At 46.6% G+C, this 23800-nt stretch overlaps 2 protein-coding genes across 11 annotated transcripts in view; one reads left to right on the forward strand and one right to left on the reverse strand.

Moving 5' to 3' along the window:
• Positions 1 to 10467, forward strand: part of NAXD (NAD(P)HX dehydratase) — a 50596-nt gene extending 40129 nt beyond the window's left edge. For all 3 annotated transcript variants that reach the window (XM_052705918.1, XM_052705915.1, XM_052705917.1), the window contains 2 exons: positions 5888 to 6008; positions 8108 to 10467. In XM_052705918.1, the coding sequence (XP_052561878.1) occupies positions 5888 to 6008; positions 8108 to 8258 (272 nt within the window). In that variant the 3' untranslated portion in view covers positions 8259 to 10467. The remainder of the gene's footprint in view (positions 1 to 5887; positions 6009 to 8107) is intronic.
• Positions 10468 to 10883: 416 nt separating this feature from the next.
• Positions 10884 to 23800, reverse strand: part of CARS2 (cysteinyl-tRNA synthetase 2, mitochondrial) — a 38802-nt gene continuing 25885 nt past the window's right edge. For 4 of the 8 annotated variants that reach the window (XM_052705924.1, XM_052705923.1, XM_052705922.1 and 1 more), the window contains 6 exons: positions 22492 to 22558; positions 19007 to 19145; positions 17142 to 17265; positions 15702 to 15800; positions 12563 to 12826; positions 10884 to 11042 (listed from right to left, as the gene is read on the reverse strand). In XM_052705924.1, coding sequence (XP_052561884.1) covers positions 10968 to 11042; positions 12563 to 12826; positions 15702 to 15800; positions 17142 to 17265; positions 19007 to 19145; positions 22492 to 22558 — 768 coding nt within the window. In that variant the 3' untranslated portion in view covers positions 10884 to 10967. Of the gene's footprint in view, positions 11043 to 11192; positions 12827 to 14645; positions 14946 to 15701; positions 15801 to 17141; positions 17266 to 19006; positions 19146 to 22491; positions 22559 to 23800 lie in introns of those variants that run through there. The other 4 variants (XR_008211689.1, XM_052705921.1, XM_052705919.1 and 1 more) reach the window with 4 other exon arrangements.

The raw sequence follows: 23800 nt of genomic DNA on the forward strand, positions 1-23800 counted from the left end.
CTACTGCAAACACTGTGTTTAGGTTTTGTGTTGCTGGTAAAGAGCTCCTGAGAATTTTGCAGAAAAGACTTCAGCTTCCTTTTAACAAAAACGTTCTCTGGGTGTGAGAAATGCCGTTGGTTGATTTCTGAAGGGCTCCTCCAATGCAGCACAGGGCATGCTGTTGTGTCGCTGACCTCGAATGCTCTCCCAGGTTTTCCATTCTTAACTCACTGCTTTTTTCATCTGTCTGTCCTTTTGATCTGATGTCGTTATTTTTCAGCTGAGACGACATACGTGATGATTCCAGTGTGAGGGAAATGCAGACCACTGGATCAGGCAGTGTCCCCTGAGCACAACCAAATATTATGAAAACATCTGTGTTCTCCTTTTGCCTTTTATTTTTCATATCATCTTCTGTCTATCATGCTTCAGCCTTATCTGTTTTTAGGCCTTTCGTGCTTGAGCTCCTGTGCCTAGCACACCAATACTGTGATGTCTAGCATCACTTTTAAACGTGCTCCTTTGGGCAGATAATGCATGCATACTTTCTGAAGAATTAAGTGCCACTGCTCTCCAGAAAAAGTAGAAATTGCAAACTTAGGCATGTAACTGTGGTGTGCAGTGCTTGGCTGGTGTGGAAGGAAAGCTTTTTGAGGAGGCAGGGCTTTGCAGCATGGAAAACAAGGGCTTGGTGAATACTTTTTAGCTTAGATCTGACTGTAGTGTTTTTTTTTCAGTGTACTTTTATTCATGTGTCTGTAGGAAATACATTTGACAATTTACCTTTGTCATAAAGTGCTTTGATAGTGAGCTGGAAGTACAGGCGTTGTTGGTGAAGGGTTGCTGTTAGCAGATAACTGTAATCAGAACAAACCAGCACAATAAGCTCTGATTGGAAGCTGAAGTTTAAACAAACTCACAAGTAAGGCAGATTTTATTAAGAGTCAAAGAAATTAGCTATGGGAATAGCATAGCATATCAAGAATGCTGATAGATTCCCAAACTGTAAAATGTCAGGACACCTTTAAGGTTGTTTTATACAAATCACATCAGATGATTCAAGAGGTTCTTTGAAGCCTTAAAATCAGAACTGAATCACATACTGTGGCCTCTGTAAAATCAGTAACGATCCTCCACTACAAATGAGGCTCTCCTAAAATGTCTCAGTTTCAGTTGTGAGCTGCCAACTGCCCTGTAAACGTAATTGGCAAGATTTTAAATTAAGTTTTATATACTCTTTTTCTCTTTCCTTTTGCAATTTCACATTATAGCTTGGTCTACACTTGTTGATTCCCTGCTCTACAAAGATGAGCTTCACCATGCTCTTAGTAGGTGATATCAGTGCCATCACTGACCAGGGTAGGAATGAGTACTCAGCCTATGGGGAAAAGGTAAGTCAGCTTTTATTCACTATGGCACAGCTCTCTAAGGCTTTCTTTTTATTATTCACTGGAGAACTGGGCAATAATAAAGTGTGGTTATACCCATCTTATTTCCTAGCAAGTTTAAAATTTGGCTGGGTCCTTGAAGTAGAGAATTTATTTTGTTGATTGTTTGGGGATTTTTGGTTTTTGTTTCATTCTGATTTAATGCTGTGATGAGTTTTTCCTATACTTTTGCCAGCACCTGCGTGTGTTCTCTCCTCCTTTCCCAAAGCAGGGCTCACTGTAACCAGCCAGTTGCTGCCTCTTGTCTTCTCCTACCTGGAGCCTATACCAAAACTCTCCTGTTGCCCAACAGCATGGACAAGAAAAGCAGAGCATGTGACAGGGAGTAAGGTTTACTGATATGGGGTGAAAAATATCTCTTGCCCTGAATCCCCAAACACTACTTAAGAGTTTCTGCCATTTATTCCCTACATGGCTAGAAAAGAAGCTGTTTGGTGCCTGTCAGTCTCTGGCTGCCCAGTAGATTCTGCCTAGATTGTAACTGAAAGGCACTGCCTTCAACTCCACTCCTGCTTCTGCAGTCCAGGCAAAACAGGGCTCTTGGTTACCATCCATGGTCCCACTCTGTTGTCAACTACATGCTCAGCTCAGCCTGCTGCCTCCCTGTCATTACTTGTCTATTATAACATCCATTCCCTGGCTCCTGCACCCATCCAAGGAAAGAAATACAAAATTTGTTTTCTTTTAACACACGTTACCTGTAGTACCTAATATCTCACACTCAAGGACCTAGCTAAGTTTTAGCAGTGTGATTAGTGAATATGAAAGTATAAGCACCCTTTATATAAAAGCCAACTTACATTTTTCCACATCAGTTGAGGGGTTTAAGGGAGCTTATAAGCAGGAGGGAGGGGACCAACTTTGCATGGTCTGATAGTGATAGGATAAGGAGGAATGGCTTTAGACTAGAAGAAGGGAGTTTTAGTTTAGATGTTAGGAAGAAATATTTTGCTCAGAGGGTGGTGAGGTGCTGGCATTGTGGAGATTGTGGAGATGCTGTAGGTGCCTCATGCCTGGAGGGAATTAGAAGCTGCTTGTGTATAGATAGCTATATCAAAGTTCATGCCTCCCACTCAGCCCACAGTGCTTGATATCAGCAAAGCTACTAAATTCTAGTTTTGTTTTCTTTTTTAAGCTGTCATGACAGCTATTTTCATTTACAGCACAGACTGTTTGTTTGTTTGTGTGTTCGTTGTTTTGTTTTGAATTAAACATAGAATAGCAATAAATGTGTCATGCTTTTGGGTTTTGATCTGCCTGCACAGTTTGGGCTGTGAGCTCCTTTGGTTCAAAGCTTGCTGGTAGAGATAAAGGTAGCATGAGGCCATGGTCTGAATGCTTCCCAAAATGCTATTGTTCATCTTCAAGGCATGCTGAAAAGGGACTGAGGGTAACTTATTCCATGGCCTGATATATGTTAGGCAGAGAGCCACTAAATAATTTTCCTGTACTTGTCCAGGAAATGTGGGGCTCAGTGTTGAATTGTTTAGTACATAAAGCTTGAGAATTTCTACTTTCCAATATTCTGTCAGTGTGACAGCCTTCATTTCTTGTTCCTGTTGTTACAAATTGTTTTAATGGACTTCTGTAGGCAAGAAACCTGTGTGACTCTGTGTGCCAGGGTGTTGTATTTGCTGCATGCAGCTGTGGCAATGTTTACGTGCTGTTTAATTGTTGAAATGGTGTTGAAATTGTTGCAGCGGGGCTGTGGTTGTTCTGGCTGTAGTCGATCTTTCTTGCCTTATTTCACTCAGAGATTTTGTCAGTTACAGCATTTTTATTTCAGCTGCTTACTACGAGTCTGTGTGCTCCGTAGTGCTAGGGAGTCAGGTTGACTTTTTTTTTCGGAAGGTTGCCTGGCATAAATTGGTTTTCATTAAAAGTCTGCCATTAATTATACTGAGTTAGTTTTTCAGATCATCGCCCTGTGAAATAATGACATCAGATCTGGTTGCCAGGAGCTATTCAAAAACAGAGCAGGGCACCTCGATCCAGCTGACTTCGGCTGCCTGTTTTTGCCTCTGAAGGTCTTGTTTTTCTATTTACCTCGTCCACTCGTGTCCATCCAGGCTGGATGGGGCTTTGAGCAACCTGGTCTAGTGGGAGGCGTCCCTGCCTGCAGCAGTGGGGTTGGAACTGGGTGATCTTAAAGCTCCCTTCCAACCCACACCACTCCTCGTGATCTAACAGAGCTCTGGTAGCATCAGCACCACTTGGCACGGCTCGGTGCGGCGGTGTCAGGAGGGCACCCACGTGGTGGCTGAAGAGCTGCTCTGTGCAGGCAGTGGGGCACATTCAGTTGGGGTGTTGGGTTGGCAGGGGTGAGGAAGGCAGCAGGGTGTTCTTACTGTGGTAGGAGAAGATTGAGAAAAGCATCTGGAAGACTTTGTCCTGTGCGGGTTGGGCGGCACGCCAGGCTGTCACATCGCTGCTGTGGGATTCCTTCTTTTGTTTCAAAAGCTCTCAACAGCGACTGTTGTTCACAGGAGCTTTTCATTCCTTTTCACACTGCCTGTTGTAATGTTCATCGTCCTTTTATTTAGGGATGTTCTTTGAGGAGTGGAGCCTCTGTGCGAGAACTGGCCGGGCGTTATACCTTTCCCCCTCACTCAGTGAATTTCCTGTAATTCTGCTGCTTTGAAGCTATCGCTTGGATTTGTTTTCCACCATCTCTGTGCAGAGTACAAAGGTCTGCCTTTGTTGCTGCCTGTGAGGTACTCTGCACATATTTGAGACTTACAAACAAAAGAGCACTTCTTTTTTTGTAGCGGGGTATTATAATTGGCCTAGTTTGAGCAGATCTTACTTCCCTGCACAGCTCAAAACTGACTGTAAGGTTGTGGGGCTGCAGAATAGTGGCAGATGGTGACATACAGCTAATAAGCAGGGGCTTGTGCTCAGCTGTCAGTCAGAAGGCCTCAAAGCTTTTGAACAGAGGATTTCCATCCTGCCTCCTGCCAGGAGTTCAAGACCTCAAAGTGAAAATCCTGTGAGATACCATCTTCAAAGTAACAGAATTAGAGGTAATTTCTCCAAAGCACTGCATTTAAAAAAAAAATAAATAAAAAAATCCACCTAAGAGGGCATACCTTTTTCAAATACCACCCTCAGAAGAGTATTACACTTGTGAAATTTGACATTAACTACTGCTCACTGAGAAACACCTCCGGAATCTTAATTTGGGGGCCAGGGAAAGGGAGGGAGAAGAGCAATTGGGAAAATTAAGTGCTGGGAGCGCTGCAGCAGTGTCTGCTGTGTTGGTGGTGACTAATGAATCTTTGCCCTCCCAGTGGCAGCAAAAACGCACAGCTGCCCGGCCTCGTGAGCCCAGCAATTACTGCTGGAAGAGTTGGGAAGCAATGGAAGCGAAGTACAATTCTCCGCTGCACTGAGTAACAAAGAAATGAGCTGTGCAAATGAACTGGGAAGGTTTGCTTGTGTTAAGTAGGTTTTTTTTAATCTTGCTGTTTAAGGTTTACCTGCAAGGCCTTCGGTTTGTGCGCAGGCAGATTTTTCCCATTATCTGAAAGACACGGTTACTCCAAAAAATAGGAATGGTAATCCCTTCAAAACTCCTAGGCTGCTCTGTCACACACCTTGGAGAATCCCAAGGTGAAAGCTGTTGGCACAAGCCGTGCCTTGCTTCGTATTGCCTTGTGTGCTTTGCTTGCCTAGGAGTATGCTAATAACTGGCTTCCTACTTTTGGACTTGCTGAGAGTGGAGAGCAAGGGTCTTACATTCAGTGAAACCATCTGCGTGTCCCTCCTAGTTAAAGCTCCACAGAGATCAGCTTGACCAAGGACCTTGGTGTACCAAGACCAGAAAGGCAGCAGCTGCTATCTGACAGACCTACCCACAGCGACGCTGCTGACAGAGACATGCATGGACTCTCAGGACGCTGCTGACCGGCAGAGATCTCTTTTTGCCTTTGATTTCTGCAAAGCCTAAAGAAAAGACTGTTTACAGTAAACTTGCTTTCTGATGTGCGCAGGTGGCTTCAGCATTGAGTTCCATTTTGCACTTACTCCATGTGAAACGCCTTGGTTTACTGTTGTGAACTCTGAAGGGCTGAGGCTCTGCAGAGATGCACACATGCAGTGGGGAGATCTGGGCCACTGTGGGGTGTGTGTGCATATAATGGTGGCATTGGTGTGTATGGAAACATGGAGCACTAAACTGCTGGGCGGCAGCGTTCTCTGCAGGCTGAGCGGAATGGAAACAGCAACAGCGTTGTGCCACGTCACTGCCAAGGAGTGAAAAGTAACTGGAAAGTGGTTTGTTGTTGTTGTTTTTAAATATTAACACAATTTCATTTTGTTGTTGTTAACAAATAGCGTATTTCAGCGTACGCTGCTGCCTGTGAGTTCCCCCAGAGCTTCGCTCCCACAGCCGCAGCAATATCACGGTGTATAGAAGAAGAAATGCACCTGACTGGTTTGGGTTTGCTCGTTCACAGTGCTTGTGTGCAGTCACGAAGGAAGCAGCCGGAGATGTGGAGGACAAGGAGACCTCCTTTCTGGTTCCCTCGGAGTCTTAGCGCACTGGGCATTTCTGGCTGGAGCAGAAAAAACAAACGGGTATGGATGTTGTTAATAATGTCTTCACTGTTGTGAGTCTGCGTTCCCCTGTGGCCGCTGCTGTAGTCCTGCTCTAGACATGTCCAAATAAAATTGGAGGAGTCACCGGGTCTGAAGCATCCATGCAGTTTTGCAAGTGTGCTGTGGAGCTGAGGTACATCACAAGACAAGCATGTCCCAAGTTGGAGGCAGAAGAAGAGTGTGATCTTGGCTCAGTTCCCACAGACACTTACATATGGAGGGTGTGTTTCCAAAACAGCTGAATGTAAGCAGGAAGTGTGAAGGGTAAGCAAGTAGTGGTCACTCTCAGTAACATCTGTGTAGCTCAGAGCTAAGCTTGATGTAGTTTTGCTTTTGTAACTTGGTGAATTACCTTGCATTCACTAAAGTAAGGTAGTGGAGCAGGTGGGTTGAAACTCAAAAACAAAATACAGGTTCCAAGAGGGTGACAGCTTTAAGGCCAAGCAGCTGCCCTGTTTGCTCATACATAAAGCAGACGTTCACCTGCAGCTGGCTGCTGGTTTGTCTGCTGAGTTGCATCAATTCCCATCTGACTGCTTGGTGTGTAGAGTTTTGGGGTCTGTGAAAGAAGCTGCTCTAAGTGAAATGTAAAGGATGACAAGCAGTTGTTAGGGAACAACAGTGCTTCTTCCCAGAATGTAGTGAGCTAAGAATGTAGACTGCAGTCTGAAGTAATGAAGCATCAGGCTTTTTCTTAGTCTAAATACTCGTTTAAAAAAAAAACGCTTAGTTCACCCTTATTTTCAATAATTTATTGTGTTTGTTAATCCACTAAGCAAAAAGATTTCCCCAAGTACTTCTCAAATATGTCGTTAGTGTGATTGTACATCCCATCTGGTGTTGTAGCAGCAGTAGTAATGTACCCTTTGGTAGTATATGAAATGGTAGCTTGCATGAGAAAAAGATGTGGAGTGTTTCACTTAATTTGCTGAGCAAATGTTGGTATTACCATCTTATCATCTCTTGCAAAGATTGTATTTGCAGCATGTCCTCACACAGCAGTCTCTCTCATTTTCTAGGTATCTTTCCAGTTCTTTCTGTATTTTTTCAGTCTCGGGTATTTGGAGAAAGGGTATTCAGGGCTGAGCACAGTTTTGAAGCTTAAGGCTGAATTCTGCCTTGCTGGGTGCCCCACTGAGCGTGGCTGACTGCAGCAAATGCCAGATCCCTGCTCCACTTTTCATCTTTTCTAGTTAGTGTGCTAAATATCAAATGTAATGAGCATCACCTCCTTGTTTCCATCACATAAATCGTAACATATCCAGAATGGAGAACAAAACCAGGGTTGTTGGTGTGTCTGAAGTTGCAGCTGTCAGTAAAAGAGTAACTTCATTTTACATAATGAAAAGGATGAGTTCATTTGTGTGCGTGCCATGCACCGGATTGTTGGGGAGATGAGCACAGCCAGCACATGTTCTGCAGACACTCTGGTACAGCACACAGGGTTCTAGTAAGTAAGAGGTGATGGCTTTGGAATACCATAGGCATGAACCTGGTGCTAGGGAACATAAGAACTGTGTGCAGGCTGCTGGGCCTCATATCTGTGCTGCCTTCTTTGGGGGAGGATCAGTGCTTGAGTGGCAGGCACAGATACACTGTTAGGTAGCTCATCAACATAGGGAGCTTCAAGAGAGTTTCTGTTGGGGCTTTCAGGTGTTAGAGAGCTCTTGTTAAGCTGATCTAATGATACATAATGACCTTCTGTGCAGTTCATGAGGCATTTATACATCTTCTCACTGACTGCCACCTGATTGTCCATGACCCCAACGCTGTCCCTGAGAGCAGAGTCCCCTCTGCTAATGGGGAAAGGAACTCCAGTGTTACACCCAAGGGCGAGAAATAAAAGTATGGTATTTTTTAGGGGCCAGCTAAGGTGAGGGCTGGGTTGCCATCTCATTTTTAAGCACTTTTTTACACCAGTGTGGCTGCATAAGGGCTTGTTGTGCTCTAGCTCCATCACTGAGGAGCTCCCTGGTCCATTATAGGGTTACTTGCGCTGGCCGGATCAGTCTTACACAAGACTGCTTTAGAAGCAGAACGTTCAGCTATGGTTTGTAATTTGATTTCTTTCCTTTTAGTCAAAATCCCTTCCTCGTGGCTGCATTTGGAGCTTGCTCTCTGACGAGGCAGTGCAACAACCAGGCCTTCCAAAAATTCGGACGTTCAATGACAGCCTCTGACATGGTTTCAGAAGTTGGAACAGCTTTTAGCAAACTTTTTGAAACCTGAGGTCAGAGCAGCCGAGAAGAGAAGGAAGACCGACGACTGCAAGAATCATTGCATTTACAGTAGAATTTAAGTAATGCACCCTGCAAGTGCTGTAGCAGCATCGGTATGCTAGGTAGATTTTTTTTTTATTTTTCAGAATAGAAAAATATGATTAATGTAGATATTTTTTAAGAGTTTGGAATACAGAAATGTTTTGGCTGAAATAAGCTGTAGTTGCAGATCTGTTATAATATAATAAAACTAAGCTGAAAGTATTCCTCTGTTCTTTTTGATAGTTATTGAGCAATAACTGAAATATGAACAGCAAAACAATGCACTTAAGACTTAGGTAAGAATGAAATTCTTCCACCAGCTCAACCGAATTTCCTAGATTGCACCACGGTTGTCCTGAGTTCATCCTTAGACCCTCTGTCTGGACTCTAACGATTGCACTTCATGTTTTGCCATGTAGTATAGTCACTTTAAGAAGCAGAAAGTCAGCCTCCTTGGAAAGGGAATGCATGAGCGTTGCTTTAGATGTTGAATGTAACTAGTTGCCTTTTCCATTCCCAGTCCCAGAGGCAGCATTCATTTTGACTGGACATCCTTCCTTCAAGGTCTGGGCTTTGGGAAGATTCCCCCATTGCACAGTAAGGATATACTGTAGGTATGTTAGTATTAAACAGCATTTATGCTTACCTGAGAGAGGAACTCCTTTCTAGTCCTTTAGCTGGTCTCAGTCATCCGGAACTGGGCACGAAGAATTGTGCCACGTTCTCATTCAGAGAGGTGCTACGCAGGGGAGGAACGCCGTGCCGTGAACCGACGTGGCTCAGGCTCTTGGGTGTAATGGCAAAGCTTTGTAGGACCCCAAGTGCTGCTGCACTGGAGCTCTGAGAACGTGAGCACAGATGTACCATGTAGGCCAGTGTCTGTCAGCCAACAGGAATACGAACCTGTATGTCCCTGCATGTCAGAGCTAAGGCAGGCAGCTGTGTGCACTGGGAGCCACAGGAACAGAAAATTGCTGGCAGGGGCCAAAGCTCTGTGTGAGGCAGCTGTGCAGAGACATGGCCAAGCTGGGTCTGCCCCTGTTTGTTAGGGACATGCCTGGCTGGCTCAGTGGCACAACAGTTCCGCTCTGACATAGGGTTTGAATGCTGGAAACTCCTGCGTGGCGCCAGGAGTTGGACTTGATGATCCCTGTGGGTTCCTTCCCATTTGAGGTATTCAGTGTTGGATATAAAGGGGAAGTTGAATGGCATTCTGCATAACAATCATTTTTCATATTGTTGGAGTATTCAGTCAAAGCTTGCGAGGATTGCCCCGATATGGAGAGAGGAGCAAGTTCATCCTGAGCACTCGCAGAGAGCTGGCAGGGAATGGTGCTACCACTGAACCTCCACTCCAGCTCCAGCTGTATATACTCACTGAAACGCAGGAACAAGCACACAGTGGTGTGCCTTGTAGTTAAAACAGGTGTTAAATATTCATTGCAACCACTGTTTTCCAGCTCTGGAGTGGAGCACAGTGACACGCACACGGGGCAGATCGTGTCCTCATAGCTTGCAATAGCTTCCCACAGAAAGCACCTGGCTGCTCTGCCTGTCGCCCCTCTGGCCCTTAGCATTACTACTTCTGTATGCACTGTGACTACTACCTCACCCCAATGTGTTGTTTTTCTTTTTAACCCAGTTACCTATTTTGTAAAATGGGTTTTTAAATGTTTGCTCTCTTTGGTCTATGAGGGTTCACAGAACTTCTTAAATTAGAGCCTGTCTACTCACAAGAGATGGATTTCTGGTGTTCACTTTAAGCAGTTTTCTACCCTCCCACCACGCTGGGGGAAACCAAGGTACCATGATTTTTCCCCTTCAGTGGAGAAGCCCAACTCCTTTAAAAAAAAAATAATAATAATCAGCAAACTGATTTAAAACAGCTACTGGATTTCCTGTAGAACACTGAGCAAAAGGTTTTATCTAGAACATCAGTGGCAGGGTATCAAAATGGCATTATAGCAAAATGGCATTATAGCAAAATGGCATTTGTAGGCCAAGCCGATGGACCTCCGTCAGTACAGACCTCAACCTGCCATGTTGGTTTTTAAGTCTTCACAAGAGCTGTAACTTTGTTATTCACCGATGTACTCAAATAACGATTGTTACAATTTTTAAACATTCTGGAAATGTAGCAATTCCTTTCAGTAGGAAATAAAAATATAGCAACTTCACGCTGTGTGCTTCCCTGTGTTCTGAGCACCTTTGTCTCCCCCCAAAGCTGTTGCTTCCAGGTCATGGCAGCACAGAGCGACAGCCGCCTCACCCCTATCTTTAAAGCACACGCAGCCAAAGGAAAGAGGCATTTGCTCTCTCTCACACAGTAACTGCCTCTATGGCTGTCGTCAAACCACGCCTGACAGCCCCTTGGGTTTCAGTACTGAATGCTGATCCAAGCTGCCCTGCACAGAGCCACCCTGCAGCCCTGGGTGAGGCTGCCACAGCGCCTCCCACTCCCCCCTGCGCTGCGTGCCGGCTGCTTGCTCTGTGGGGGCTCACTAATGGGACCAGGAGTGCACTGCATGCACCACCTCCCTCTTTCCAGTGCTGACAGACGCACCCTGAGCCCCGGAAATCACACTGTGCCAACTGAAAAGATGACGCCTTCTACTTTATTAGGATAGTAGCAGCATTCACAACGCAGCAGTTAAAGCGCAAGCCCAGCGCTGAAGGCTCAGCTTTTCTCCTCAGCCTGCTGCTCTGCTCGCCCGCCTTCTGCCATTTCCCACGTCGAAGCTGTGCTTCTGTCCTGCAAGAACAAGCAGTGGGTCAGGCCTAGCAGCTGGGATCACAAAGGGTCTGTATCTGCCTCACACTCGGTCTGGGTGCCACACAATGCACCATGTGCAGTTCTGAGAGGGTTCAAATTTATTTCCTTATTTATTTTACTACATCGCCCTTGTGCAGCAAAGCCATTAATCAAACAGGGAACAGAGGTGGTGGTGCCATCCCCCAGGAACGCCCTCGGTAGCAGCAGGTTGATGGATATTTCCATCTGGTTGCTTGAAGCTCTGTAATTCAGACAAACCTCACGTGCACTGAGCGACATGAAAGACAGCATGCAGAAATCATAAACTCGATCAGTTGAAGAAATCGCCCTTTCTTCAAATCTGACTTTCACTGAATTCACTTATAAGCACCCCCTGAGCTGCTACTACAGCCTGCAGCAGCTGAGCCCTCCCTGCCTGCCCAAACCCCTCAGGGGGTGCTGGGTCAGTCTCAGCACACAGAGGAACCCCTTGTGCTGCACCTCCAGCAGTCTCGGAAGAGCCCTACAGAACGGAGGTTCAGCAGAAGGCAGTTGTGTACATACAGGGAAGCAAATATTCCAGCTTCCCACAGCTCCCTCTGCTTTCACAGCTGCAGTTCAGCACCGGGGTGCCCTGTCCCTCAGCCCAGCACTTAGCAGCACGCTGGCTTCCATCTGAGATGCTGAGCTGACCACAGCTCCCGCCTGCTTTTAATGGCAGCACTGACATCACCTCTCACGCTCAGCAATTACCAGGGATGCCTGTGGTCACCCCCTGACGTGATCCTGCTTTGTACCTGCCCAGTGGTAAAACAACGCAAGGACACTGAGCACGGCTCATGTGCAAGGAGCAGAGTGAACTGCTGAGCAAAGCAGGCACGATTCTGCATATAAAAAGCCTGAAGCTGAGGTGAGAACAGAGCTGGAAGCAGCAGCACCCCCTGAAGCAGCAATGCAGCATCTTGAAACCAGGAGGAGGTAGCAACCCTATGAGGGGACTTCTCTTGAGCACAGTCAGGGTAATGCAACAGGAGAAGACTGGTATTAGGAACAGACTAAGAACAGAATGCACCACAGAGAGAGAAGTGGTACAGGAACCAGGGAAAGTATGTACAACTCAAGAGTGAGGAACAGAGCCTCCGGTGAGGACCTACCCTTTTGATATGGGTGTGTAGGTAGAGGGAAGGCACTATTTCCACCAGTCACCTCAGTTTACTTTCCTGTTCCTCTTCAGTCTTTTTAAAACAGCACACATCGCTCTCAGCCCTTCTGCTGCATTGAACTGGGACAATTTCAGGATTTCTGAACACTGGGATTTTCAGCAGCAGAACAACACTCCCTTGGCAGCTGCAGAAGGAGCTACAGCTTGCACGGGGACACACGACTGAGGATCAGGACAGGCCATTAGCTGCCTCCTGCTACTGCTGCTGTAGCACGGCGATGGGAGCTGTGAAAGGGCACAACCGGATGCTGCCTGACAAACCAAGGCCCATCTCACGCGGGGAGCAGCTGTCTTTTACCTTGATGTGGATTCCAAAGGCAGCCAGGTCCCCACGCAGGCTGTCGCAGGCCTCCAGGAGGGGTTTTCTCTCCTGCATCAACTGCCTTCTCTTCTCTTTCTGTCCTTGTTTTGGTCCTTTTGCTCCCACGGCACCTTCCTCCATTTGCACAGTCTCTGCGGCTTCCGGCAGCACAAGAGCGTAGTTACGAACCTTTGTGCGGAAGCTCACAAGCTCATCCATCACATTGGAGAGCAGAGCTGTATTTCTTCCTCCCGCTGCCACCTACGAACCAAGCGTGTCATTTTAAAAACACCTGAGAACGATTTCAAAGTCAATGACAATTCAGCAGCCTCGCCACCTCTCCTGGATGTGTGCCTTCCATTACAGTGATGTAACTGAAACACGGCAGCCCGTTCCTCGCACTGGACAGAAGTGTAAAGAATCACAGTCACCCAACACTTTGGGCTGGAAGGGACCTCACAGCACATCCACCCCAACACTGGGCTGTGAGCAGGGCTGCCCCCCACCAGCTCAGCTGCCCAGAGCCCCATCCAACCTGGCCCTGAGTGCCTCCAGGGATGGGGCACCACAGCTTCTCTGGGCAGCTGTGCCAGCACGTCACCGCCCAAAGTTATGGCACGGTCATACTTTCAAGTAGCTCCATGTGTTCCCAAACATGCAAGAGTTCCTCTCGGAGCAGAGGTACCCGTGTGAATGTAGCATGCTGCATAACCCAGCTGTAAAACTCCTTGCCACAGGAATTTTTGCTGCCCAAAGCACGCATCTCTTACAGGACATTGAACAATGAATAGCAGCAGGGCCTGGCAGCAACTCTCAGCACAACAGAAGCCCAGCCCCACAGCTATGAGCTCCCCGGGAGTGAGCACGCACACCAGCCTCCTACCCTGCGTATGAACCCCAGCCTTCCTCAAGGAATACAACCAAGGAAAATGAGGCATTTTTAAATCAAAGAATCATAGAAACACTTGAGTTGGAAAGGAGCCTTAAAGGCCATCCAACCCAACTCCCTACAGTGAACAGGGACACCTACAGCTTGATCAGGGTGCTCAGGGCCTGGTCCAGCCTGACTATGAATGTCCAATGATGGGGCATCCACCATCTCTCTGGGCAACCTGTGCCAGTGCCTCACCACCTTTATTGTAAGGAAATTTCCTTATAACCCATCTAAATCTCCCCCTCTTTTGCTGTCACATTTTTTTATTACATTTTACTTCTACTCTTAGTACAGCATAGCAGTGCCGGAGGGCAAGGTGGCTGCAGTGATACTTGGCTGGGAGCAGGACTGCAGCTGAGTAATTAAAGCCAGAAGGGACAGCATGTCATCAAAGAGCAGCAGGGTGGGATGAGGAGGAGGTGCTACAGAGGCTGGGAACAACTGGAGGGGAGGAATTGAAGAGAGCTATTTGAGGGCTGGAGCTTGAATGTTCAGTGCTCTGCACTGTTGTGAAAGACAGCAAACTTTCAAAAGAAATAAACATAGAATCATGGAGTGATTTGGGTTGGAAGGCACCTTTAAGATCACCTAGTTCCAACCTCCTGCTATAGGCAGGGACTCCTCCTATTAGAACAGGTTGCTGAAAGCCCCATCCAGCCTGGCCTTGAATGTTTCCAGGGAGGGGGCATCCACAGCCTCTCTGGGCAGCCTGTTCCAGTGTCTCGCCACTCTCACAGTAAAGAATTTCTTCCTGATAAACATTCTGAAGAAGAAGTTTATGGGACTGAAAAATTTAAATTTAAGAGCCACGAACCGAGGGCACGGAGAAGAGCACAGTAAATGCTTGAATGCAGAAGTGAAGGAGAGTAAAGATGAATGGTGAGTGGGGCTGAGCAGCATGCTTCCACAGGCACTGCTGCCGATGTTCATGGAAGCACTGATCCATGGCACAAAGGCAGGATCCTCCCCAAGGAGGACAGCTCTGAATATCAGATCAGTTCATCTTCCATGTAAAACATCACATGAGCTCTGAGAGCCGAGCTTAATTTTCTTCTTCTGTAGTACCAATCAATTCAAGGGGCCCATATGGAGGATGATTCCTGCTGTTACTCCTGGAACACTGAATCCTTGGGAGAACTTTTGGGTGGACCTGTGTGGAACCAGGAGTTGGACTCAAAGGTCCTCGTGGTTCCCTTTCAACTCAGGATATTCTGTGGTTCTATGACAAGCTCCAAACAGGCAATGATGCCTTCCATGCATGGGCCAGAAGCCCAGCAGTAACTGGGAGGGCTGCCTAAGAGAAACATCTACTGAGACTTCTGTCTGGTCAAATCCATCGTAAGTGCAAAAATGCATTCACCCTACCTGCCTGTGGCTGTCCAGGCTCCTTCTCTAACCCATAGAGAAAGGTAGCTTGCACCCAGATGACTGTATGAAATGGGATTACTGCAGAAGCACAGGGAGTTATGTTAGACTACATGGCTCACCAGCTCCAATGAATTGCATCTGAAGAGCAGGACAGACCCCCAGGCTGCATGCAAGTCCCCCAACCCAAGTGCTGCTCCCTCTCCACTCATTTGTCAGCATGGCAGCAGCCACCTCAGGGAGCCCTCTCTTCTACCTGGCGACCTCACACCAACTCTGTCTGCTGGCCCTGATACCCAGAGAAACCAATGCAGCACACAAAGAAGGAAAGCATTAAGGTGCTTTGAGTTCAGTGAAAATAAACATCCAGCGACACTCGCTTACAGACAGCTCAGTCTGAAGGAATGAGCCGTTCTCCCTCTCCATTCCAAGCACCAGGAGATACGTGAGGTATTTCCAGCAAAGGTCCTGGATGCAATCATCAGAAAAAGAGGAAGAGCCAGGTACATAACACATACATAACAGGCTTTCAGGTAAAGGCTTTCAAGTGCCCACTTCCTCATTTCATTCCTCAAGCATGCGTTACTACAGCACAACAGCTGCAGAAGTCACACAGGGACACCCACAGGAAGAAACAGGCTCCCTCAGGGCTTCATCCTTTTCTGCCTGCTCAGATGCTTTCCTAACACACCACAGCAGAAACCACAAGCAATGCAGGAAGGCTTACTGAAGCCATAAACAGCTCTGCTACCTCTGAGGCTTTTAGCAAGTGCTCCACAGAGCATAATGCTGACACTGTTACTACACACCAGCACATCCCAAAGAGGATTTTCGTACCTGCCTTTCTTCAAAGGACATCCCAAGGGCATTAAAGAAGCTTTCTATATAGGAGGTAATGCTCCCGTACACAACCGAGCTTCTGGGAGATCCAACATCCTGTTAGGAAACACTCAGAAGAGATTGCCTGGTCAATACTCATTACAGAACTCAGCTCTCGACAGCCAAGCCCACAGGGGAAACCACTGCTAATGGCACAGTCCCACCCCTACCAGTAAAACCCACCCAGCTCTGAAAGCACCTTCAGCCACCTCCCAACACAACACCAAGGGGAAAGATGCACATGGATGCAGGGGGGCTGTTACCAGCAGGCACAGTGAGGAAGAGATGCATGAAACCACAGCATGTGGTGTGTGCACAGTGAATGAGGCCTGAAAACGTGCTCTGTGCAAAGGGCTCCACGCACGAGAACCAAATGAAAACAGAACTACAGGTTCAAGGGCATTCTAAAAAATAGATGACAAAAAAAAAAAAACCAACACCACACCACCTTCGCTGAGTGTCTTACTGATCTAAACAAGACTGCTCTGAGATTGCTTGTGGTGCTGTGCCATACCCTGCTAGCACCAGCAGTGTATTTAAGAACAGAGGTCTTCATTTATTTCCTCCACATTTATTTCAGTTTTCAAGAAAAAAAGATCAAGATTAAGTGACAGATTGAGAAGAGATTTAAGGGACTAACGCTTGCCTAGAAAAAGAATAAAGACACAAACAACCAAATTAGTAGCTGATACTGGGCTTTATCCAGGATCTCCAGGAGGATCTGAGATGAACCACAAACTGAAAATTGCAAAGGATCTGAACTGGAAGGAGCTGATGTGAAGCGCTGAGGAAAAGGGGCAGGAATGTACCAACTGAGATAAGGATTATAAGAAGATTAAAGAGGAACGAGCTGCGTTCACATGAATTCACTCCCAGTTGTTAAGGAGGAAAAGTGCCCGCGCCCCTTGCCTAGGAGGCGAAGCCTCAGGAGTGGGGCTGCTCCCAGACTCGTTCCAGAGGGCTCAGAGCTGAGCTCAAGCACCAGCATGCACCTGCAGCTCGCTGTGCCTGCCTGCCACAGCCCCCCAGAACAGCCACCTCCTGCTCCCCCTCAGGTCAATTTCTATGCACGGACAGTAGGCAAAGAAGCGCGGTAAGGCCATAAAGCCTGCATTGCAATTAGCAGCGTGGCACCACAGCTTCAGGCCTTTCAAAAACCTCAGGTATAAATAATAGAGGGCAGCAAAAGAGACACACTTTGTCCACAGCGAGGCATAAACAACAGCCATATACAATTCCTGCTACACGGTCAGGACAAATGGGTACCATTAAGGTCAACAATTTATGGAGCTTTGTTTCTGCCTTTTTTTTATGTGAACGATAAACTAATCTGTCTGCGTTAAACAGTGGGACAGTGGACAGCTGTCATTTTCTGATCTCTGTATCCTAATGGGTTACCTTAGTAACAGCCTTAAGCTGTCTGTTGCCATGGTGAATGAGGTCCATAATTGCTGCAACAGCCCTGGAGGTGTCAAAGTCATCTGCAAACGCAGCCTTCACGTTTACCTTTGTGCTGGCCAGCCTGCAAAGAGGAGAGGCAACATTTAAGATAAGACAAACAAGATGCCAGCAGTATGCTGAATTCATCAGCTATTCAGCCAGATGGAGTCACTGAAAGGACACTGCCATTTCCTTCTTTGCTGCTCTGGGAGATGCTGCACTGGTCAGGAAAGAGCACATTCTGCATCTGCAAAGGGAGAAACTTGAAGCCTGTCAAAATCCAAAGTGTTAAACCTGTTCAGTTAACACATCACTAACCAAAGGAATCAGCAACAGTAGAGCAATGCTTGCCTAATCATTTAAAACCACATGGAAAATTCACTTGATATTAAGCACATCAACTATTTGCTAAGCCCTTTTTCCCCCCAGCAGCCCACTTTTTGTGCTACTGGCACATTTTCCTTCCAAAGCCCCGTCCCACGCCTCGCTCCAGCACTTGACAGGAGAGCTTAACCAGGGCTGCAAACAGTGCTGGCAGCTTTCTCTGGTAGGAAGCCAGATGAACTGCACACTGATAGGCACTGACCCCAGGGGCCGTTTCACAATAATGCCCAAGGAGCACAGTTACCTGGGGACCTCCAGCTACTCCAGCTCTTCTGAGGTTCCTCTTTTCCCTGTTTTGCCTGTTGCAGGGTGGTTTTGCCTGGAGTGCCTGCCTCTCTCAGGTATCAGATTGCTGCTACCCTAAACCCATCCCACCCTAAGCTCTTCCCTGTGACTTTGCCCTTCTCTGTTCAGTATCTACCTCTTACCAAAAGTATGAACCTTGTACCACCTTGGTTGGCTTTGTATTTAAAAATACACAAGCGTTGCCCTCTTACGTTTTCCACTGACAATCTATTCTGATTTCCTTACATGCCTCACACCTCAAAGCCTTATCCCCCACCAAGTGTCCCATAGCCTCCAGCTGAAGCTGTCAAACACTACAAGCAGTTAATTCAGCCTCCCCTTCTTGTAGCATGCTTCAGTGCTTCCCGTGAGCCACAGTGCAGCCACAAGCTCTTCAATAACTACATGCATGCACCACCAAGAAGCTCTCTCCCTTCTACAGCACAGACCACCCTTCCCTCTCAAAACATGCCTCAGAGCTGCCTGTACATGTGTCGCTTCAGAGCATTCACTGCCTTTCCTACTCTGCTTCCAGAGCACCACACTCCTCAGTTTCACACCCTGCAGAAACCACATCTTTCTCTCCTGGGAGATAATCCAGTTTTCGTAAGAGATTCCAAAGATATTCTCCTTGTCACTGTCAGGGTCCCAACAACCATAACTTCTTTCCTTATGACATCTGTCTCGGCCAGTTTCTGAGCAATCCTTCTGCCCTCTGCCCCACACCAAGCTGTCAGCACGTCTGACTACAAGCTCACGTGCCCAAGGCACATTACTTCCCAGCTGTCCAGTCACTAACACACATTCCTTCTGACATCCTGAGTAGCCTTACAACTTCAGTCACAGATTTTCCTTCTACATCAGTCAGGAGGTGCAAAAACACCTACATTAGGTCAGGCATACTAGATAAGTAACAAGGATTTCACAGACACAATAAAGCAAGCATAGAAAACTACAAGCAAAAACAGCTGGCAAGGAAGAGAAGGAAAAAAGCCAGATGAGGGGTGGCAGGGAAGATTGCTTCTCAGTCCTTCATCTTGTCCTGCTTCTTCGATAGAACTCAGTAAGCTACAGAGTTCAGCCCTCTAAGCCTGTCAGCAATTTGCAAATCATTGCAAATAATCACAGTCTTCAGATAAAAGAAGCACGCTTACCTTTCCCACAGTACATCTTCTCTAACAGGGTCACACACCAGCTGTCCTTTTATATAAGCATTTGCGTCTCTAATAAACGAGGAGATTGCCTGGAGAATGTTCTTGGCATCATTCATGGTCTCATCACTAAATTCTACAGCTAAGAAAAGAAAAACAAAACCTCTGAGCATTATGACACAGAGGATGTAGCTGTCACACCTAGGCACAATATTCTGACACAGTCAATCCAGCAAAAATGTTTGTTACTCTTTGTCACAGCAAGCTTTTCTTAAAATTACCTGCACTTCTAATTAGACACCATCCTTAAGTTGCAATAAGTAAATTATGTAGATCAACATAAAAGACAATTCCTATATATGACAACGTATAACATACTGAAAAAGAATCAGACTGTTTTGAATACTGTTTGGAAGCTCACTGATTGGAAGCGACCTGATTTAAAGCGTTTTCCTCTACTGAAGTGTTGGATGTGATGTATTTCTGATCATCCCCCCCAGATTTAAGCCAGGAGGACACAGCTTTGATCTCCCCCCAAACTCCTGTTCTAATTAGGCAGACAAGACCTGTCTTTGGAGATCTCCAAGGGCACCTAACCCTCAGCCACAGACCTTGTGAGGGATACAGGCACTCACAGTTAGAGGACTGCTTCACCAGCACCAACAAATCTAGGACTTGGCAATCTGGATCAAATATCTAGTGCAGAATCCAACTACAGTGCCGAAGCTGAGCCAGCTGTACCCATTTGCTAAAGTGACTCCCAAAGAAAATACAGACCGGTGGCACTCATGAGGGCCCACCTGTGCTGGGATGCTGGGATCCATCACACCCAGCTCACACACCGACCTTTAAGCCCTGCTGACCTGGACTGCTAGCACACTGCCTGATGCCAGTCAGCTCAGCAGGCTTTGTGGGAGCTGAGTGTGCTAAATGTGCTCCTTCCAACAGCACCACGTCAGCATCAGTCACTTCCACTGAGGGGCCATAAACAGTGTAACATCACTTCAGTTCTCCATACCTGGGGGGGCATAGCTGTTCGGACCCACTTCCCGTGGGATTCAGCCCAGGAGAGCTGAGGCATAACCCTGCGCTGCGTTTGTCAGATTTTCCACTTGTGTGCAATTAAAAATCTGCATTACTGTCCCACTAACGCTGGTCTTAAAATTCAGCTTTATGAAGCTTTCTAAAAGGCTGAGGTACTGACTTTCAGAGAACGGTGAGGTACTGAAAGAGATCATTGATATCCGCTATGATTACTCAACCCATCGCCCTGGTTACAGGGCTCTGAGGGGAATACTTGATGGAAGTTTATTCTGATGAAGCTTTGATTAAATCCATTCTTCTTTGCTGATTCAGGGCATTCTCCTGAACCGCCACGCACTGCACACACACTGCACACCACCATTCAAGCTCAGAAAATCTCTTAAGCCTGTTCCAGAGAACAGCAGAGGGTTTTGGAGGTCAAACCCCAATGCTTACAGCAGCTTCACAGCCCATGAGCAACAGTGAGAGCAAAGCCACACGTGATGGAACGCAAGAGGAAACCCAGTGACTCAGGGTTGCAGGGACAGCATCTCTCCCCACCAGCTGCACCCAGCAGCAGCTGAGGGCACCACGCGCTTTTACTGTGCTGCATTCAGGAAAGGCCATTTCCCAACAGCCTTACGTGGACCCAACTATGATTTACGCCAAGAAGGGGACACCCACAGGCACCAGGAGGAGAGCACAGTCTAGCACCAAGGCCCTTTCCATCTGACTTTTCCAGCTTTCCTGCACAGGTGAGGCATCCAGCTTCATGCTGCCACAACACAGGGTACTGAGCGGGCGACTGATGCCCTCAGAATGAATAAATCAGTAAGTACAGCACAGAGGCCAGAAACCATTGATGAAAGCAGCATCAGCAGCTGAGCACATTGGCTCTTCTGTAAACATCTTGTTTCTTGTTTCTTGTTTCTCCCCAACACGCTGCGGAAATCGATACACAGGGTGAGATGGAGGCAGGGAGCACATGTGGAAGAAGCACACGTGGAAGAGCCACCCAGCATTTTCTACCTGTTCCCTTGAGAAGAGGAGCCAACCCCACTTATGTGCCCACTGCTGCAATACCAAACTGCAGCACAATTCTTTCCACAGGCCACGTCAATGTCAAACCATTTTCATTGGCCACGTCTCTAAGCTGTGTGCTTCTACTGCTCAGTAATGCCAATGTCTGCAGTACAAAGTGACACCGTGTAGGTGCCTGCCCAGCCCCAGGGAACACAGTCTGATCTCCACAGAGGAGCTTTATTCTGGTGGACACCACCTCCACGTTCCAGAGAAGTGCTCTTGGACACTGGTCTCACCAGAGTGCTCCTAAAAGCCTTTCATGAGCTCACCCTGATGAGACTGTTAATAGCACCCAGCTCCCCAAGCCCATTCTCAAGTAAGGATAACACATCCTCCTTCAAAGTCTGGGATGGCAGGAAACATCACAAATAGGTTTAGGCTACAGAAACCTTTTCAAGAACAAAGAGGAGGTGCTTGGGATCTCATTTCTGATAAAATCACTCTGGAAGCAGACAGCAAGACAAGGTGGAACGAAGTAAACTTATCTTTGAGCAGAACTGAGCTGATGGCATGGACATTTGCTGACGAACTGCATAACAAGTACCTGACTCTGCCTGCTTATCTGACATAGGTCGTGCCATCAGCATCATATCCTGACAAGGACTGCAGACCTTCCAGCAATTCTTATCTACCGAGCAGCATATTGGCACTGTATTCCAATACACCACCACCACTTCCTGTTATCAAATCTGCCTGGATTTACAAGGTAGCCCTCTGCTTTTATCACAGGAAGACATTTAACCACTTAGAATTGTCACATCCTTCTCATACGCGTCCAGATGCAAGCAGTTCAGGAGCAGCAGAGAAGGATGTGCGGGCCCTCCCAGGGCTCAGTGTCATTCTTCACCTTGGAGGCAACCCAGACATCAGCTCCTGCTTACAGAATAAATACATGTGTGATAGTGCTGTAAGTCCTAAGCCTTTTTCCTTCATCCTTTGTTTCAGTAACACACTCACACGAGACTCCCACATGCCCCCAGCTGCAGCCCAGCACCACTGGAGCATGCACACTTTATTTCCTCCCATGAGGAAGGAAGGTATTTAGACAAACAGTTAAGCACTGCCCTTGGTAAAGATGCTTTTCTAAATGTTGGCTTAGGAGTAATCCCACAGGGAATCACAGAAGGGCTTGGGTTGGAAGGAACATCAAAGATCATCCACTTCCAATTCCCTGCCCTGGGCATGGCAGCCAACCATTATGTAAGGCACAAGATCAGGCTGCCCAGGGGCTCACCCAACCTGGCCTTGAACACTTCCAGGGACTGTGCTGCCATTGCTTCTCTGGGCAGGGAACATTTCCAGCCACAAGGTGAGAGCTCCAAAACACCCCTGGAAATCCAGGCTGGGAGCAGTGCGATGAACCACACGCACCTTCTTCTTACCTGAGCTGTATCTGCTGCGCAAACAGAACATCCTGAACTGATCCGAGGAGAATTTCTTCAGAAATTCCTAAAAAGATGATATCATTAGCATCACAGCAACCCGTTTCTCAGTCTGCTATTCAATCCTGTCACACTAGTTTTACAGCACATTTCAGGCAGACAGGCTTTACAAAAAGCCCATAATCATACTTGAAGACAGGATTAAAACTTTAAATTAGTGATCTGGTCTAACGTCTAAACTGAAGTCTACTGCCACGTACATGTAACACAGATGAGTATACATAGGTAGAAGACAGCAATATACATGAAATCCCAAGCATGAATATACGGCATTGATAAATATTTTGTAATTATGATCAACTGTGCATTAAATAAAGACTTCTGCAGAAAACAAACCAAAGCTATCAGACCAAAACTAGGATGTGACCTCGCAGGAAAGGACAGCTACCAAGTTTTGCAAAGCTTATGAAAGACTGGAACAAGAGGGCAACTTTTCTGGAGCATGTGAAAGAAAACTGAGTGAATAAAAATAACTCTTTTTTAATATACATATATATATTGCTGGAATTTATCTATGCTGGCTGCGAAACCTCATTAATTTCACCCTACTGCTTATCTACTTATTTAAAAATAATTTATTACCCCTACAAAGAGCTATTTAAATGCGTGGAAGGTACACTGATAAGACATTCAATCACTCAGCAGCTCCGCTCTCAGCAAGAAGGTTGGACAAGGTGGACGATTAACTGCCACTGCTTTCCTGATTTTTAATTTGAAAATCAGTGATAGGAAGTTTGTAACACTGAAGCACCACTGCCAATACAAAATCATAGGGTGAAGTCAGTGCAAGTAAGAAAATGTGGAAATGCCATTTGCTTAAAGGTGTAGTTTTTGAAATTTAGCTTCTGCTAGCAGCCCAAACATCAAAAAGCCTGAGCATGGAGGGCAGCATATCAGCACTGTGCAATCTCTCAAGTGGAAATAGAAGCAACAGAGGCAATCAGGGCAAGCTAAATCAAGAAACAGATTGCAATAGTAAATGGCTGTTTTTAAAATCAACTGTGTAACTTGATGTGCTTGGCACTCTCAGAAGCTTTATCACAGAATCGCTCAGGTTGGAAAAGACCTTAAAGATCATGGAGTCCAACCACAAGCTAACCATCCTACCCTAACTCTAACAGCCCTCTGCTAAATCATGTCCCTGAGCACCACATCCAAATGGTTTTTAAACACATCCAGAGATGGTGACTCCACCACCTCCCTGGGGAGCCAATTCCAGTGCTTAACAACCCTTTCTGCAAAGAAGTTT

Source organism: Tympanuchus pallidicinctus, unplaced genomic scaffold, assembly GCF_026119805.1.
Source record: "Tympanuchus pallidicinctus isolate F22 unplaced genomic scaffold, pur_lepc_1.0 scaffold6, whole genome shotgun sequence".
Classification (NCBI taxonomy): Eukaryota; Metazoa; Chordata; class Aves; order Galliformes; family Phasianidae; genus Tympanuchus; species Tympanuchus pallidicinctus.